Genomic DNA, 20,444 nt, shown 5'->3' with positions numbered 1-20,444 from the left:
AAGAAGAGGACAGCCGCTTACCGCGTATCTCATTTTCTCAAATTAATGCTACCTTATTCTCAAGCCACTTTCACATCCCATCTTAGATTGCTTCCCTGCGATGGTCCGGTCAAACCACCTCACATTAAGGTTGATTCCGGGACTGACCCGTGTCCACGGCTGCTGGATAAGCGTTTGATCCTACAAACCGAAGGATTAAGGGACTAATTCTTGAGAAGGTCGCTCGCTCCGTTCTTTCTTCCCGTTCTATCCCTCGCCTTTTTCTCCATCCACGTTTGTCATCGGCTGTTGCCAAGCCGCCGTATCTCGTGAACCCGGAAAAAGCAATGAACCTGAAGCACCGATCGAAGATGCGACGAGCTTTCCACGTTTTACGCACGTGTCGGTCTAGCCGATCGTCCAAAATCCGGGCATCGGCAAGTGCGTTTGAATGCCTCTCATCAAGAGTCAATGAAGCGTTCACCAGGGTCGATAAAATGCGATCCCCCTTAATTCGGGGCTCGAAGATTGAAGGCGGTGTTAAAAATTGAATGTGGTTCCCATCTCCTCGGGCAAGAAAGTCACAGTTACTCTCCTTTTCCCGAAGAGCCAGTCATTCCGACCATTGAAGTACTTCAGGATGGTTCCCCTGTCCAAATTCCTGCTCTGGAAGCGCCAGTTTCGCGTATTCGCAACGAGTCAACTGAACAATTAATCGCGTGTGCGGTGTGCCGGAATTCATTGCATTTAACAACCTGCAGGCGTAACTGTACAGAGTCCCTTTCATTCGGGATTCTCTTTTAGTCGCGGCATCAAAGGGGGAACTTCGGATACCTACTCGGCGAAAGAATAAAAGCGAAGTTAAAACTTTTACGCGGAATAGACTAAATTCCTCTGTCCCAGGTGCGCCGTACGGACAAACGCCGCTATTCAAACAACGTTAACAAACGCATATCCTGCTGGTCAAAGTGCCGATGCAATCCATGTGTTGAATTCTCGTAATTAGGTACTCCCTAGACACAGTAGCGGTATTGGATCGTCAGGAAAATTCATACATTTACTTCTCTCGCATAGGCCGAACTCCTTTGATCCAGGTAAAAACTGTCATGGCCCAAAGGTTTCTCTAACCATGCGTACGTGGCGCTTTAGTTCTGTTTCTGTGAGGTCAATCTCCGATTCGCCCGAGGCGAACGACGCAACGTTAGTAACAATACTGACGGAAAATCAAAAGTCTATATATTTGCAACAGGTCGTATTTTCCCATTTTAAAACCTCTTTCATGTTTTTGTGAGACTCTAGAATAACGTGTTCGACTATTGATTCACTTTGATGTACGTCACTACTTGTATCGTTGACTTCCAATTAATGAAAGGATAAAATTTCGTTCTTGGTACTTTTGCAAGTCTCGTTCAACCTCAACTGTCAACTAGCGAGAAGTTTTACATTTTTAGTTTCCTTGTGGTTTTTCTTTTATCCTGGCTTCGATTTTCGGCCAACAAGAAACTATCGTCGCTAAGGGTAAGTTAAAGAGACGTTATGTAGACGCTGCCGTTCTCCGATAACTTGTTGAAAGAAAACCTAGAAAGTACGTCTTATCGGAACGAGTGCTGGCACTGTAATCCAGTCTCGTGGGAGTCGAGTAGAATATAGTAGTTTTTCCCGACAAAAAGCGCTGAAATTTCTGGGAAAGTTTCGACTCTGAAAATATAGAAACTCCACCCTCCACGTGAGCTTGAATTACTCAATTTCCAGACTGCAATTGCACGACGATCTTGACTCAACATTTTCCTCTTGTTCTTTTCTTTTTATAGCCAACACGAGCCAATATGCCCACTACGTATTCAATACCCTGGACCAGGATCACAGCGGTCTACTCAGTTTCGAGGTGAGTACTTTCACACAACGTTACGATGCCTTTTTACCGCGAGAAATGCGGACAAGTCCTCGTAGACGGTATCCGAAAACTGCAGGCCGCATTTCTTTTCCCCTGTATCTTGAATATTCCTACACTTTATGAAAAGTGATCACAAAACTGTGCACCCTAAAAGCTTATCTCGCGTGATCTAAATCGAAAAATCCAAGGAACAGTGCGCCTGCTTTCCGGATGGGTGGATAACCCAGCTCTTCGAAATTTCCTTCCCTAAAATCGGAAGCTCACCCTTCGATGTCATACCTTTTACGCTCAAGCCGCTCTGGGTTTATTTATCTAACAAGAAATCGCTGCCCTCATACGACTGCTGTTGATCGGTAAAAACAGCGACGTGTACGCAACGCGGTTTGTGGTGTGATTCCCGATTAAAGCCAAAGCCAGAAGCCAGAGAAGCGCGATCGCGACGAAACAACAACCGCAAGCTCTATTTTATCGCGTGACGTGACGCTGAGTACTCCACGATTCTCGCGTTTGATTTCCCATTCTATACTCGGTCTCTTCACGCCTCGGCACTACCGACGTTTCAGTAACGAGGAACGATTCATCGGAACCTTCGACAAAGAGACTGGCCGCGCACATAATTCGTCAGCGAAACGTTGAAACGGAGTATTGACAGCCCGGGTAATGGAAAACCGTTCCAATACTTCAGCCACGTTCCCTATTTCAGTTTCCGGAGAGGAAGATTTGATCCTCAGCCGAGCTTCGTGCACCGTGAAACTGACCACCACCCCTCCGAGCCGCGAAACTCGGTAGAGGGTGAATTTTTCGCACGTTTGTTCGTCGAGAACACTCGCTTCGCGGTAATTGCAGAGTAAATTACCGATGCACGAAAGAAATCCAGCATTGAATTACCGAACTGTGGTCGCAAGTTTGTGGATTCCGTTACGACTGGCACAACCGAGTAGATATGAATATAATAATAGGCGAGGTGCTTCGGCTAGTTGCTACTGCAGAATCTTGGAAACGGGGACATGAACACAAACGGCTTCGGACAAGCGGATAATTGGGCTGACAGTTTCGTAGCAATTTATGGGCTCCGGCTTGCAGCGGGTTTTCCGTAACACCAAAAATGGACCCTAGACTCCTAGTTGCATTACTGCGGATCCGGGAAAACTCGACGCCTCGTGTTTTTTGCCTTTATCTTCTAACTTTTGAACACTGGAGTTCCGCGCCTGCGACGCCCGACACGTGACAGCTTTACCTTTTACGATATTAGGTACTAATCTATCTGTCTTATTTATAATTCATTGTTTCACGCGAGTACCCTGCTTCCAATGGATTCTTCTCTAATTCCATACGCATTTGTGTGTATTATGTATCCCGTAGCTGTGCTCGTGATTTATTTTCAATCACGCCACAGCCGAAGAAGATTGAATCGGACGAAAATTTGTTTCTGGAACCGATGGACATAAGCTAGCTCAACTCTTGGATGAGAAATAAAACGGAGCCTTGGTTGAAATCACCAGCCAAATATCACAGCAGAAAATTACTCAGGTGTACGATAGCAATTACGCCATCGATCACGGTCTTGTATGACACACGATTTTAATTGTCAATTTTGTGAGAGAGCAGAAAAAAAATTCGAGGAGAATAATTTCGGGCAATCTTACCTCGGCGAATGTCAAACGCATTCTGACAGTACGTGAAATAAGAAAGAACTCCCGAGATAAAAGGGTGGGGAAGGAAGTGTGTCGCGAAATTTGCGAAAGGACCAGCTGCTGGCATCAATTTATCTCCGAGACTTTGTGCGAAGCAATAACGTTGCTCGAATACGTGCTTGTGTATTTACATATATGCGATGGGGATTGCCGTTCTTGCATTTGAATACTCGCTTCAATTTAATTCCCGGTTGTTAGTTCCAGACGAACATGGCTGCGGGTAATCTTACTTTTTCTAAACTTGCCTGCGTTCCAAAGCCCGACGTTAATAAATCCCTTCAAAAGCGCGGCCTAGGCTCTTTTCGAGGCAGGGCGAGCACTTCGGTACCTCGTTTGAAATGATTGAACGTGACTTTGGTTACGCGTAGAGGGGTGGTTTTTTATTTCCATTCATTTCGTCCCATCCCTTCTCCCTCGCGCGTCCAAGCCACTCCGAAGGGCCGAAGGAATTTGCACTTGCGGGGCCAGCGCTGCCAAGAAATAAATAAATAAATAAATAAAAGATGCAGCGCCGGACGGGGCGCGAAAGCCGAATAAAGGAATGCCGATTTTATCCCTCTCGGTGAAACTGACCGGACCAAATTTAACCCCTCAAACATTCACCCTGGATGTTCGAACTCTCCTGGAAATACAATTTGAAAGTCTGCGAGCAATGTGTCGCCTAAAAATTTATGAACAATACCACTGACCGGAATTCGTCGCTAAATAATTCAGATATACGTCACGATAATTGTATCAGTTCAGAATAATTGACTCGGTAACAAAACGAACCTACAATTATTGAGTCTACGATACACGTGCTGAAAATTGTATTTAAAATTAACACGTGCAATTGCAAAAGTTGTTTTTTTCTTTGGTATAATCTAGACGAATGTTTGCAATTTGTTTTACCGTTGTTACATCCGTAATGAAACGTCAGTTCTTTGACATTTTCGCGCAGTTAAACCATCAACGGGAAATGTTTTCAGAATGAAGAAACCTCAAAAGCTTTAATATTCTGTCGAATCGAGATAAGCATAATTTTTGCGAATTTATACCTCCCAACTCCCGAGATACTCATAATCTGACAAAATGACTATATTTTTCTTCGGTATAGGAACACGCCAAATTATATATCCACAAGGGTGCAAACCCCGAATTTCCCGCCCACCCTTTACCCAAGGACCAGCGTCGAAATTGGGAAACCCGTATATACATATCGCCCTTCCGCCATTCGAGCCACGCTCCAACGACGCGGTATAAATAACAAAGAGCCCAAAGTCCGAGTAAAATCTCCTCGAATAAAGACTGGCTTATATATTGACGCCGGGATAAACAGAGAAGCTCCGAGCTTTCCCTCATGTTCCGCTGCTCTTATCCCCGAAGAAGAAGTCACAAAACCGTTCGCAATTCGCACAGTCAGCAGGGAAAACACTCGCCAGGATAAGCTCGCAACGAACGTCCAGGAACTCGGAGAGCAACCGGTTCGCTCGTCACCCTAATTTTAGAAGTCAAATGAGGAGAGCCGAGCGGGCTGCACTTTGGCTCGAAAACGGAGGGTGAAATTGGAACGGGAATGCGGTATTCTTGGGGAACGAGTTACTCGGATACCTGTGGAGCATCATCCTACGTTGCATCGTCGGCCGAGACCTGAGAGCCTTTTCGTGTAGTTGGTTCACCCGGCTTGACCCGGGCAGCAAACGCGACCGTCGGATTGCCTACTGCGGAATAATTTGCCTCGGGAATACCGACCGGGGGTGAATAAGGGACAGGGTCGTTCAGCGTCAAAGTTCCTCCCCCACAGACCCAAGCCAATGTCGCTCGCTCGCACGAACAATTTCAAACCCAAAGTTATCAGTTCGGTGCCCCTCGACAGGTCTTCCATAAGAAGAAGCCTGATCCCGTTTTTTCCGCCCCCTTTGTCCGGGCGGAACTAACGCAATCCAACCAAGGATGGACTTGGAATATTCTGTCTTCGTACCGAGGACCATATATAGGAACGTCCTAAAGTCTATCCGCAAAGTGAAAGCGCCAAAGTCTTTTCGTGAACCATTATCAATTTGCTATTTCTGTACAGTGATCGTCGTCAATTTCTATCACGAATTTCGGCGGAAGATTCCCAGGCGGCTCGATCAGTGTCTCCCATCTTCGAAGGTCGACGCATATCCGTCTTAAGCCTATCGGTAATTCCTCCGGCCGCAAATGACGCAGGAAATGGGTCAAAGTTTGACCCCCGTGATCCTCTCTCGGAGCAAACCCCTCAACTTTCGACCACTGCTTGACGGCTAATCGGTCACGCCTGGGTCTGCGGGTGTGACAAGCAGCTGGAGGGTGGCAGGCATCTCTCTCTTTCACCCTCCACCGCAATCTACAACGTGATCAAACCAAACATCCGGATTTTACGCGGAGTCGGGAGGGCCTGAGCTCGGCAATGGACATGGTCGAAACCTCGCTCCACCCGCAATTGAACACCCGAATTACGACCGGGATTTCAACTCGTCGATCCCGACTTCTCTCTAATCCAAATCAAACGGATGGGGGGACTTTGCTGCGTGCGCTTTATCCGTCGGTGAACTATCCCCAGGCCGAATTGTCGCGCCATTAGTTGGGCGCCGAATTTGGTCTGTGAAAATAGGATCGTGATAAAAAAGTCAATTCTTCACGACCTGATTGAAAATTGTTTTATCGAAAAATATTTCATTCTCAGCGAAGCTGGTTTGCCGAAAACCGATACTTTTTATTAATTCTATTAAGAGATAGTCGTGCAATGGATTTTTATCAATTTATTACGTTCGTAAGCTACGACGATCTCTTTGAAAATACTGAGATAGAAAATAGTGGGGTTGTAAATAAAAGCTTGGATATCTATACTTCATTTCAAATCCAATCCAAATTGTCAAAGCCTGGTACATTTGCTGGATTTTACCCAACGATGGCTCATTTTACTAAGAATATCTGTTTCTATAACAAAGTCGTTGGAATATTATATATTTTCGTTTTTTTCAGTAGTAAATTCATTGTTGCGATTTGTTGAGCACAATCGTTATCGGTGCAATGTTACCATATTTGACATTCAACAACATCAACTCATCGATGACAAAAAAACGTTTCAGTGAATTTATAGAAACGATAAATCTTGTCAATGAATCGAATCATCATCAAATAAAATGAATCGAATCTAAGCTCTACTGATATCTAAGCTCTAGTTCATAATTCCAATATTTTGTATATTCGCCGATATCTTAGTGACGTACAACTATCTTTAAATATTAGCTCCCGAACCCTTTCGCGTGTAATCAGCCTCATAGACAGCGATCACTTTGACCTGGGATTTTCGCTATGAAATCTTAAAGATGAAGGATAACTGCTACTGCTTTACACACAGGTCACTGCTCCAGGAATTGTTACTCAACTCTTTTCTCCTTTCGCCTTGAATCCGTTCCAGTCTTCGAACAAGCACGTGCTGGCGTACAGACCCGGACTGCTTTTACATGAGAGAAGGCTTTAACCACTGCAAGTTTAGAGCGGCGATTACCGTAGGGAAAGATTGCGGCTGCGGTTTGTGGCACCCCGTCGTGTTACCTGAGCACACACGCCGTTGCGGTGGCTTTGGCTAGCCTAGTCATCGGGGGTAGTTTCAACCCCCGAGGACCTCCGGCTTTATATTTTATCGTTCGTTGTTTTTTCGCTCTAATTTCAAAGCCTCTCATCAAGAATTAACCGTCCGTCGAACTCTATCAGCGTGAAACGGGAGCGATCGATCCCACCGTTTCGATGCAGCGGACGTATTTTTTTCTCGCAAAGGTACGTACGAAAAAAATTTTACGGGAGCATCGTAAATCGTTGTCTAAGTATTCGAATTATGTGGGGGGGGGGGGGGGGGGGGAGAGGGATGAGCGGAAATAATTTACGATTTTCAACGGTTCAGGGATTGCTGAATATTTCACGAGCTCGTCAATTGTGAAAAAAAGCTTTGTTATAAGCTCGGTAAAAAATTTCATAACTTTGGCACCACCGCCCCATACGCACTGCGGAAACTTGTTACATCAGCAGATGTTCCGCTTCTTGTAAAGGCTAATGAGTTTTTCGTCGGAATTTTGAAGACAATGAAAAATCGGGAACGACAAGTGGGTACGTGAAGAAATAATGGAAATCTTTTATCATTCCGGGCATTATATCCTTCAAGATTCGTTATCCGAGCAGCTACGCCGGTCTGCCAAGACAAAAAAAAATAAAAAAAATAACAAGAAAAAGAAAAAGAAAAACAATGAAGAAGAAAAAGATTCTCCGAAAGAAAAAAGCCGGCCTTACGCCTCGCGACTTATGTACCTACAACCTTTTACTCTTGGGAAAAAAATTTGATAAAATATCTTAATCCGATTTCCCTCGGGAATACGAAGCGCACATAAATTTATACGAGCCCCGGTACGAGAAACGGACAAACGGGTAACGGCGTCCCAGCAAGTACAAGGCGTCTGCCTTCTTGGCCACCTTACCTTGGGTAATAAGACGCATAGCAAAACGCGGGCTGACGGACTCGTGCTAGTAACATCGGCTCACCTCTAGACTCTCGCTGGTGGTGAGAAGCCAGAAAGGGGTGCGAGATCAAGTGCTCGAAGGAGCCTAGAATTGTGGCAGGAAGGGCCGGAGTTCGGATCCTCCGGATGTTAAGCAAGATTAAGTACAGACGTCGGGTAAGGACGTATGTCGCGGATTTACTGTTCAGCGAAAATTTATACAAGAGGCCGAGGCTTCCCGTCAGCTATTCCGAAACAATCCCACCCTCGCTTTCTCCAACTTTCTCCTTCCACTTTATTATTTGAAAACTTGCGTGACATTCCGTTACCACGGCAAGAAAAATTAATTTTGCCAAGGAAATAGATGAGTAACAGCGGTAGCGTTGATTATAACAATAACGAACAATCTTATGTTATTACAACAATGATAAGTTTTCTATAATTAGGGTCCTGTACCGAAGCATCGAGCGTCTCCCCGCTGGCTGCATTCGAAGACCACTCGGAGTCCCATTTTTGATACTTCTCGTTTTTCTTGAAAATCCTCTCACTGTTCACTCTACCCTGTAATTTTCTCCGCAATTATTTTGCCCGCTCATCCGACAGACCCGAGAGCTTCCTCGCCGGGATTTATGACGCAAAAATGAAATTGTCTCCCTCGCCGGTTCGAGGGTGATGCGGTGGTCACTCCCTCGTATATTGTACTCGGGCAGAACTCGGGCCATTTTTCCAAGGATTCGCTTTTCTAGTCTTCTTGGGCTTAATCCTCGCGGAAGAATCGCGACGGCGACACCATAAATCGGAGACCATATTTTATGATGATTAAGGATCGAGCTTTTTTATTTCAGGAGGCTCGACATCCTCGAGCCGGGACGGATAAATGACAGTTTTTTCCCCACCTTTCCACAGCTCTGCTCCTGTTTGATTTCCTACAATTTTTGCTACAACTTTGGAGAGCTTTTTTCCCTTACTTCAAAAATTACAACCTCGCGTCAAAAGCTCACTTCAGCGCCGGCCATAAATCAGACGGGAGGAGAGATTGAACGAGTAGTTACCGAGAAAATGAGTACGGCAATAAGTTTCTCAAGGCCATTTACCCTAGGTTACACTATATGTATACCCTTATATAGACACCGTTACACAACTCGCGTACTTTACCCACCTCACTGCATAGTTATACCGAAACTGTGAGTTGAATCCAAGGAGGTGTCGACGAGTAGACTCAGTTCAGAGGAAGTCCTTGCCAAGTCAATCGACTGTGTTAGAGATGGGTACATAAAACAGTTGAGAGAAGAGATCCGCTGCCTGCATTGCGAATCTTTGCGAGAAGTTGAAAGGCGTACGGAAATATACGAGCTTCGGAGTGCGAGCTAAAAAAGACGAAATGGAATAAGAAGAAGAATAAATATGCGAATGAAAATTGGCAAACAAACATCATAACGTGGACGTGAATGTGTATGAAAACAAAATAAGACAACCACGCGTGTCAAAGCTTCGACTCCTGTGAAAGAAGTTTCCCGGTCTGAAAGGATTCCCAGGATGAAAGAAAAAGGGCCAAGCTTCCAGCGTGACTTGATAGAAAAACACGTGAAGGGAAAAAGAAAATAATTCATGAACACCGAAATCGTTTTACCTTGAATCCGAGTTGCCAGGATGTCGCATTGTTTGCTTCGAACGGCTTTTGTCAACTATCGAAAACCCGTTTCAATCGCATCGTTGTTCACTTGCAAAATTTGATATCAAGAATTCTTTCATTCGCATCTGCCCGAATAATCGCGAGTTATTTTTTCTTCGAAAATTAGATAACGACCGGTTTTTCACCGCTCAAATCCACCGCGGTAAAGTTAGTACAAAGTAACCGCTTCCTCTCATACTGACTCGATTGTAAGACAGTCATGAGCGGTAACTTTGGCGGGAAGTACCGATCGCCAGCTATCTGCCTGTGAAACGTTTCAGGCATTCGGAGTAGAGGAAAAGGGAAATTTGAATAAAATTAAATGACGTGCCCCGCTCGAACAGTATGGAGGTAAGAGTGTTGGGGTGGACTTTGCAACCGCTCTATTAATTTCGGCCAAGTTCCAGTTTGTCTGAGAATAAACGGATAACGATCGTAGCGAGCGAAAGTGAAAATGCGTAAACGTGCGACGAAGTAATAAACGTAGCACCGGCTGACGTCTATCTGCTGGCGGTGAGGGACGGATACATAATGCAAGTATCGGTATATTCACGATGTGTATTCACGGTTAAAGCTTGGAGAAAAGTACTCGAACTGACAGAAGTCGTTGCCATGGGGATCGCGATATCGATCTCGTTCCTCTCGTCCGTCGTTCGTCGCTCGACGTACTCGGAGTTATTACCTTCAGTTACGGTCTTGTTTTGTTTCCACTGCTTCTGGACCATTTCCGTGCGTATATCGCCGCAACCCCTTGCGCCTATATCGAACGCAAGCGCGGCAATCCGCATCGGTGCTTTCAACCCCCGATCAAATCGCACGTGCAAAATCGAACCGTGAAACCGAATCGCGCCGAACCGTCAGGAAAATATAGGGCGAGGAGGAAAAGCAGAGGGGGAGGAGCAGGGGGAATGAACGGCGGAAGGGAAAGGGAGTAAGAAAATTAATAGTATAATACACTGCAGCGAAGGGGGTCGTTCGGATCGCGCGCAAAGTGCGTCGAGGAAGCTGAATGAGCGTGAGAGAATCAATTATCTCGAACAGCGGTGATTCTCTTAAGATTGGACGATTCATTCCGCGGAACAAGGGTCTCCTGGCATCGTAACCTGCAACAGTTCTCACAATTTCGAGATATTTCAACGTCACGCCACGCTGAGACAGTGACGCGAACGCCGCGAATTTCAATTTGAATTTAGACCTAGCATTACCGTCGCGCTGACAGTAAAAACAACGAATACAAAATTATAAACAGTTTGTTTCTTTTTTTTTTTTTTTTTAATTATTATTTTACCCCGTATTGCAACTAGTCCAGAGCACAAGTAATATCTCTTCGGAATATATTTTACTCGGAAAATCATCCCTCGCGCTTGTTAGTGGCTGTGAAATAAAACAGCTCCGAAGGTCTCGAAACGGCTTCCGAGACAGGCGCGGAATTCTTTTGCATTAAAATCGAGGACACGTATTCTAAATAAGGACCAGACACGAGACGAAGTCCTGAATATTTCGCGCGCACGTTCTTGTATCTTTTATGCACTGTGCAATTTACTTGGGCTTAAGACTTTTAACCAAGCTTCAACGCCTGTCGTGACGAGGGTACAAACACGTATAAATATGCTGTTGAAAAGTGTCTTCCATTCGGCATGAATTAGTGCCAACGTGGCCGTTCGGGCCTGATTGTTTCGACTAATTCTCTCGGCGTGCTTAGAACCGCATCGCGTCACGCGAAGCCGCGGTTTTCAAACTTTGCGTGTCGGCGAGGCAGACACCCAGTGAAAGCTCAAGCTCAAATTCGCTCGCTCACTCACTCACTCGTTACTAGTCACCTTCGCCGCCTCCCACCTCGATCTACGAAGCTGTAATCACCTAACTAGATTAGATTACCCACCGCTCATTACCCGGAGCATAGCGATAATCCTTACTAATTCGCTATATGTGCCCGTAAAACCAAGGGTTTCGCCGATGATTTACCCGGGATCGTGTTGTGGGTCCAGATTATGTATACATACGCATGCAGCTGACTAGTCTTAGTAAGGACGAGCTTTTAACTGCTAATTTACTATTCTTTTGAAAATCTTTAAGGAAATTGGATCACCGATTAGACGCGGACTGTGCAAGTTAATTCTTTGGTTTGACTTACGATTGGATTGAAAATGTCTGATCCTAATTGTCAGGATGATAACTCCTAGTATTCTATTCATTAATCATGCTTTGGATTAAAACCCCATAGACACGGAGATTCCAAATTTCTTTATTCATTGCGCCGAGAACCGTTGTTTGTTTCCATCTTTCTCACTTTCTCAGCCATTTTTATACACCCTTTTTCCCACTTAGCTCTGAAACGTGATTAAATTGTTCCACCTTGTACACACGCAGGACTTTGTCACCGGTCTGAGCATACTGTCGAGGGGTTCGATGGACGAAAAACTTCGCTGGACGTTCTCGCTCTACGACATAAACGGTGACGGCTGCATAACGCGGGACGAGATGACTGACATCGTCACAGCAGTTTACGATCTGATGGGAAAATTCGCCGACCCGAACCTGGATCACGATGGAATACGAGACAAGGTTGACCGGATGTTCCAGGTATGATTTATCTCCGCTCTTGGCTCATGATACGAGTTCCGCCCCATCTCGCGATTCATTTGTACAAGTATATTCATAAATCACCGAGTTACATGCACACGACAAAAGCTCGAAAAAAGACAGACGTCAAAAAGGTGGAAGACAAATTTTGATGCCGCGTAAGAGAGCTAGGAGAATCCCGCAATGCGGAAAATATCCCGCACCCTGATGTCATCGGTCCCTGTGGTGAGAGTGATGTTCAAAGTTCTTGAAAAAGCTTTTTCAGCCGATCCACAAGCTCGCATTTTCGGTCTAACAGTTCGCAGGTCCGAGCTGCAGGATGGGTGTGAAAAAAGAGATTATTCCGTGAATTGATACTGGTTTTACATAGCTGTGTATTTATTCACCGTTTTCTTTCGCCCGGAACCCGCTGCGGGTTCCGGGATACCGAGGGACAGAACAACGCGGTGTTTGCTTTGGATAAGTAGAGCGGTTTACTCTGCCAAACAAACACGCCGGCCATATCCTTCCGTCGTGTTTCGGTGGCGAGATGAAACCAGACGGACCCGCAGCGTCTCTCTTTCTATCCTCTCCTCACGAGGCTTGGCCAACAGGACTAAAACGATACCGTCGAAATAGGTTTCGTTGTATGGGAGGGAGGGGGAGCCGGTTACAGGAAATGGATTCTCGTCGCCCCGGTATATAAATTACTTTAACTCGAGGTACCAGCGGTACACTTCTCCTCCAGACGCTCAACTTTTAAATCTCCGGTTTCCACCGTCTCCTTACATCACTCGCCTTCTCATCACCTAGTCGAGTTATTCGTACTTTTTCAATCACACCAAACTTCTTCGTCTTATCCTCAGTAGGTAGAGAAACGTCGATACCGCGATGATCAACGGTCAAGGATAGAAGCATGTTCCGAAAGGGTGTCAGATCCGTTCGGTTGATTTTCGACTCAGCCGTTCACCCGAATGTTGAAACCTTGCGGGGATGATACAAGCTCTTGAAATGAGGTAATAACAAAGACACGCTTTCCGCATCTCAATGTTGTAGAAACCACAGGGTGAAACGAGGGCGAGTCAATCGGTTAAGGGTAGCCTTCGGCAAGGTTGGCCAATTAGCGTTCCGGGGGAGGAGGATAGAACGGTGCTTGGAAGTTTGCGGCGCGTGTTTTATCCCGGCAGCGAACCTTGGTCTCGACAATTAGAAACGAGTCTAGTGTGTCTCTCTTCCATGAGCGCGGTGATTATGCGAGTATTTGCAGCTAGTTAGCCAGTCCATGACGGAATTAACTGGCTCGACTCGCTACACCGCAGCCATCGATCAAGCCGCCCCCGCATCTGGGTGAAAGAACCCAGCTCTAGCACATGCACATGTCTTCTTTCCATATCCGCCAGCCGGAGAATCGCGATCCATAAATCTTTCCACCTCCGTCACTTAAAGGGCGACACTCAACCCCGCAGGATCGCGGGAAAAGCCGAAGGTCTCGAGATTAATCCTCATATATGTAAGTATGGAAAAAGGCAACTAAGCGCTAAGATTTTCATTGAAAATAAAATATATCGAGAAGTTTTGTCATTATTTTAATGTAATTTATGTATAACGGCATGATCGTTCGTTAGAATTTTCGGATAAGCATGGAGTAAGGAAAAGCGATCTTCGGAGGCTGAAGTGCCCAGAGAAAAGCTCTCGATAATGCGATTTTATTACACCCATCAGCCAGTCTTTTCAAGCCGAATCACGTGTGCGGAAAGATTTCTGAAACGACTCAACCTTTCGCATTTAGACGTTCTGTCGGAGTGAAGCTATTGCTAGGAATCGAATAACCCGGTGCTTTAATTTCACAGCTTTCGTGATATGGATCTTTACCCCCAAAAAAGTCCCGCTGACAAGATAAGCAGACGGACAGTTGTTTTTATCCCGCAGGGGGTCAAGTTACCATGCAATGATCAGCTGTTCATCTGCACAATATTTTCGTAGGTTTACAAATCCCAAAGTGTCAGATGCGACATTACGAATCATTACAAGCAATTACCTACTCCATAGAATATTTAAACTTTCGAACTCACTTTTATTTCATTTAGTCAACCTGGAAGAGTAACCTCCAACGGACCCGGAAATTTGCATAAGTGGATTTAAATTGAATGGACTGATCAAGTTTCGTTTCTCTTGGGACGCGTCGTACGACGTTCTATAAAAAAAAAACCTGAATATCATTTGATGCGTATGCAATTGAAAAGTTTTAAGGGTCCCACCGACTCCTAAAAAGAGTTTGAGAGAAGCGGGGAGTGTCGCGGTTCCCTGAAGATAAAATTGGCATCCAGAAGGTGGTAAAATTCGATATGGAAATAAGGACGTTGGTTCATAAATTTTAGCGTTCGACAAGTAATGACGTAATAACGTAATGGAAAAGAAACAGCCTCGCTGTCTGACACATTTTTAAAAAGACGAACTAACGCGTGCTTCGAGCGTCATCAAGTTCCACGGAGTAACGGCGAAGAGCCGAAGATGCATTAGCGGACCTGCTTTCCCTAATTATGTTTGACGAGCTAGAAGCTTTGCTTGCAACAGGGTTGCTAATTACTCGGGAAAATCTGCCGCCTCGAAAACCCCGACAGGATTTCATCGGACGCGATGGACCGGGGTGAAAAATGCCCTCGGTCGACTTTAAATTCCAGACAAATACAAACTTTGGAATTTCCTTGTGCTTCCAAATTTGGGTTGACTGTAATATCCAGGATGTCACAGGTAATATCATCGAGTTCTGATGAAGTTTAGCCTGAACTCGGTGCACTCAATTTCAGATTCCCTAACATCTTCAGGCTTTCGACTGTTGCCTGACTCCTGATGAAGACACGCCCAAGGGTCATCAGCGGTTCAACGTTGAAATGCATCTAAATATAGGCCGTGGTGGCGACCTCGGTTTAATTTAAATTATCCGCATCTCCCTTGTTCCGCGGCAAACTCGTCCGTCCCTTCAGGTGGCCGCAATTTAATTACGCGACAAAACGACCGAGGCGAACTGACCGATGCAGGGGACGAAATAACCAGCTGGGCCAAAATTGAACACGGTGAAAACTCTAGCTGCGGGTATTGTAACAACCACACGCGTACACCTATGACCTTTGTTCTACTACTCATATTCAAAGTCTGCTTTTACTTCATTTCTCATGCCTGTGCGTTAATTACTATCTCGTAATATTCCGTATAAATTTCACGCAAGAGTGAACGTGGAGGTATTCACTCGAGAAAATCATTAACGGATCGTAGTACAGGCTGAATAGTCGCTGAAACTTCATTATGTTCCTGAGAAGCGATTCAAACTTAGAACTCGAACTCTAACCTGGAGCTAGACACGCGTTTTCAACTGTAACGTTGTGCTCGAATATTCAGGAATATTATTGTTCACGGTCCGAAGTCTGCAGTGGTACAAAAAACTGCGATCGAAGAATTGGCAGTAAAAAAATTCATTACAACTATTTTTTTCTACTTCTACAACGTGCAGTTCGATAAAAAGAAGAAATCCTTCAAACTCTGTGATCCATTCGTTTTTGCTTCTGGCAAGGCATCCCAGATATTTTGTAACATGTTGTAGTAGACTAAGAATTAAGCAGCACGTATTTTTTTTATCTCAAGTGGATGAAACCACTCAGTGAAATAAGATATGTCAAGGGACGATTTGGCAGCTTGTTGTAGTTTTTTTTTTTTTTTTTTATTGAGAAAATTACATGTTTCATTTCTCGTTGTGAAAAAACTTTTCCAGTTTGACTGGTTAAAAAATATTACGTTCTTGTCAGTGAAACTACCAAATTGCCCCTTGACGCGTCTTACTTTGGAGGGTGGTTTCATCCCCTTAAAGTGTTTAATGGCAGATAAGAAAAAATATGTGTCGCTTAGTTTTTAGTCTACTAGTCTAGTCTAATTCGGAGAAATCGACCGAATACCGTCCTTGTTAGGTGAAAATCTAACGAGTGAAAGGAAGTCGCGTAGCGATTTGTTGATTACATGATCGTTAAAGTCCTTTACATCCGCAATTATCCTTCTGCTAGGATGCAGCGTTATCATACGGATATAATGTAGTTATACATTTGCATTTATGTCTGAAGTATGACAGTGCATATCGGGGAATCGGATGCTTATCGCTAGTCGTAATATACCTATACACACAAACTGGTAAATTAATGTGGGTATATTCCTAAATTAATTCACCATATTCACCGACCTGGTGATTTCCGAAAGTTGACTATACCTAAGCCAACAATAGGAACTGGGATATCCGATAACAATACTCCGATTTAGACGGTCAAATTGACCCCTGAATGTCATTAGTGAGACAAAACCCCAAAGTTTCACGTACTTTTCTCGGAATGATCGCACTTTCTCTTCAATTTCATTTATTTTGTCCGGGAATTGAGTGTTTTCAAGATTTACACTAACGCATTCGATGAACTTCTAAGAGAATCCGTTTAGTTCTGAATTCATTTCATACACAGCAATGACCGAACTGAAACTCTGCGCAAACTAGCGCTGTGCGATTAATCAATTAATCGACGGTTTCGATGCATATACCGATTGACCTCTCGAATTATTATAAGGCAACTTCGATTGATCTAAACTGTGAATGGGATAAAACTCTGGGAAATTTGTGTCAGTCCGAGAGGATGAGCGATTCTGACGACTCCCTCGCGTTTGTATTTCAGAAAATGGACGGCAACAGGGACGGAGTGGTGACGCTTAATGAGTTCCTGGACGCGTGTCGCGAGGATCCGGACATTTCGGCGAGCATGGCAGCCCTGGACACGGCCTTCTGACACTCGGTGCGGCCCCGCTACGCGCCCTGGACTTGAACGTCGCTCCGTCAACGAGAATCGTGGAATCGAGCCCGACGATTGCGCCTCGCCGAGGCGGTCGAGGAGCCGGACAAGCCCGTGGCGGAAGTGACCCATTACCGGAAGTCCTCGGGCCCTCGGGTTCGAGCTGTGGAAGGGTGCAGCGACCGCGAGGCGACGGGGAAAAACGGTGTGATTTTCCGTTCTCCGTCCCCCGGACAGTCCGATTTAAAATCATTCGAGCCTGGCCGCAAATTCCTTCGAAAGTGAAAAATGCTGTATCGAGGAAGGTTGATTCCGAAGCTAATTGATGTGAGTTGGTCGGGGGGGGGGGATTTCTGATCTGGATGTTATATTAAATTTGGGACCGGGAGCGTGAGTTTGAATTTACAGACGCGAGAGTTGCGCAAGATGGAATTCTGGATGATTTTTTCCTTCGATGACGGTGAATGTTATACATATAGAATCAGGAAACGTGTTTTGTAGGTGTATTATGGTTGTATTGTGACTGTATAATACGCACGGTACGGGCACACGTTATACATATACGAGTATATAGGTGTAAGGTATTCACGAATGTTTTGATGAGAAAACGACGGTGCCAAATATTTTACGTGTATTATGTATATTTATTTAAGTCTAGTATTACAGTATCACGGTTGTAAGGAGGATATACGTGTAGGGTGAATAACGGATGGATGGGATTCATTAATAAATTAACATGCCGCACACTTTATGCCGACAAGCAAACACAAAGACACGTGCAACACGCTATCAAAGATTCACTCGTACCTCTATATCTTTATAGTTTGCAATTTATATCCGTTTCGCATGAACTGCGAATTGTTTTTTTTTTTTTATTTTGTTTGTTTGTGCAGTCCTAATTGTGCAAGGATCATCGATTATCATTTCATAACAATAAATTACTATGAAACAGTCGAAACATAGTTTTCAAACCGTAGAATCTGGTCGCAATTTTCTATTGAACGGGGTTGGATTGAACGAAATGACCGGTTATCGAATTGCAAAAACAGTAAACAGGCGGTAGTCTATCTGACTCATATAGTCACACATTTTTACAGTCGGAAATGACGTCAGACGGAGTCCTCAGAACTCTTGATGCATCAAATGGTAAACACCCTCATGCGTACACAAAGGTACACAAGTACACACCGCAAATTATTCTGTGAACATTTCCGCCTCCAGGGGCTGCTTAGTTCAAATTAACACGTGGAAATTGTACAACAGGAAACGCGACACAGTTGTCAATCGAATATAAAATGATCAATCGTATCCAATCACGTACTGAATTAAATTTTCTTATACGCAATGCTGAGGTTCAATTTTATAAAATATCTCACACGATTCAACGCCTTTTCAGTATCACTCTATTTTCATGGAGCTATTGTATTCACTGCCATTTTTTTTTTTTTTTCATATGTATTATTTTAGTTTCTTCTCTTTTCCAAACTTTATTCGCGAGATTCGAAACGCTTGATCACAGTCCTCGCACACATAGCATCACAATCGCAAAAAGGTACGATTATGTACGATTTAAGGAACATATGAATTAATAATAACGATAATGATATTAAAAAAAGAATGACAAAGAGAAAAAAAAAAGAAGAAAAATACTCCAGTAGAATGAGACTGCACGCAACGTGTAGGTGTGCCGCCTAGGGAGTAGGCTCGAGCGATAGGAGTATAACGATTTTATTACATAACTATACCTATATACATACACGATACACACATAAAATATACTGTATAATTAAACGAACAGAAACAAAAGTATTTATTTTTGTCAGAGGTATAATTGTTAATTAAGCTAAGCTTCGGCGCGTTGCACCGTTTGAAAACTGGGATAATATAATTGGAGGTATTACGTAATATATCCGTAAGTTTCTTAACGCTTAGCGAACACCAGTTCACTTACAAATTTTTCGGCTCAAAATTATTCGGTGTATTTGTAGCCACATCTTCGAAGTATATCATGAAATTGTCGAACGTAAATTACGAAGGTTTTCGACGGTGCGACCCGGGGATTTAATGACTAATTGTAAGCGTATACTGTATAATTGTATATTAATGTAAGGTAATATGTAAATCGAGATTAACACAGTCGGATGTTGTCTCGTATCAACTCAATCACTACCACATGTCTTTGACGTTAATTCGTAAATGTGTATTATAAGAGATACGAAAAAAGTCGGAGATTTTTATGAAATCACCGACGAGTATCTGTTATACATACTACATGCATACATACATACATACATAGTAATTGCAACCATATTACGGTGATGAGGGACGTTACAATAATTCTCTATGAATATCAGAAATCTATTATTGAAATACTATTCGCTCTATCATAGTTTGTAGATTACCCTTTAGCTACAATCTACGACGATCTCTTGATGTAGGTACTAATGCACCATCTTAAACGTTCACTTCTAAGAATCTTCAATTCCTCGATAATATCTCAAATTATTCAACTCGTCATTTTACTGACCATGTTGTGGACTTACCGAACCTGTGTAGACTCTTACTGGCTGTACATCGCGGCATGTTGGGTTGCCTGTCAACACGGAGCAAGGAACGCGTCGCACGAAACATCGATAATGCTGCGGACTAAATTACCGACTCCAAGGGTGTCAATAAAACGGAATAGGCAAAATAACGTGTTGAGATGTTGACTTAGAAACCCTCTGTACGAAACGCGAAATAAGATCAAAACACCAATTTGGATGTAATGAAGCCTGTTTGATAGAAATATTTTTCCCACTGGCAAAGCCGTTATGTTCTGGATCGTGAAAAATCATATAAAATCGGGAGCTGTAAAAATTGTGTTGAATATCATTACGAAAAAACGAATCGGGTAGCATTTTCTAATCGTAAGTTTTCATGATCGATCGATCCAAGTTCCAAACCCACAAGATATTAGTAGTACATGTACGCTATGTGTAAACATTTTATATAGGCTGCAACTGCGCTCGAAGAAGTAAACGCTTTGAAAATTTTCAAATTTCGCAGGACATATGGTCCCGCTTTAGGAAAGCTTTTTTAGGATATTCAAACGACGGTATAATACTATTCTCCTCTTTATATTATACCTTCAATAAGCACCCGTAGAAGTGTAGCAATATTGAAATCTATCTTCTATACATACATAGATAGGAAATATAGATATATGCATATTCGATACATGTCTCTTAAACTTCGATCGAAAAAGATAATGAAGCATGATGAAAAGTTTAGAATTTAAACAAACGATGATTAAAAAAAAAAAAAAAAAATAAGCAACGAGAGAAAGAA

The 20,444-nt window shown here is 43.7% G+C and overlaps 1 protein-coding gene across 2 annotated transcripts in view; it reads left to right on the top strand.

Moving 5' to 3' along the window:
- Window positions 1-17,444, top strand: part of LOC124307914 (Kv channel-interacting protein 1-like) — a 103,743-nt gene extending 86,299 nt beyond the window's left edge. For both annotated transcript variants that reach the window (XM_046770096.1, XM_046770094.1), the window contains exons 5-7: window positions 1,791-1,864; window positions 12,106-12,318; window positions 17,001-17,444. In XM_046770096.1, coding sequence (XP_046626052.1) covers window positions 1,791-1,864; window positions 12,106-12,318; window positions 17,001-17,111 — 398 coding nt within the window. In that variant the 3' untranslated portion in view covers window positions 17,112-17,444. The remainder of the gene's footprint in view (window positions 1-1,790; window positions 1,865-12,105; window positions 12,319-17,000) is intronic.
- Window positions 17,445-20,444: the final 3,000 nt, after the last annotated feature.

This window comes from Neodiprion virginianus, chromosome 6 (genome assembly GCF_021901495.1).
Source record: "Neodiprion virginianus isolate iyNeoVirg1 chromosome 6, iyNeoVirg1.1, whole genome shotgun sequence".
In the NCBI taxonomy this organism is placed as follows: Eukaryota; Metazoa; Arthropoda; class Insecta; order Hymenoptera; family Diprionidae; genus Neodiprion; species Neodiprion virginianus.
This window is presented reverse-complemented; position numbering and strand designations above follow the sequence as displayed.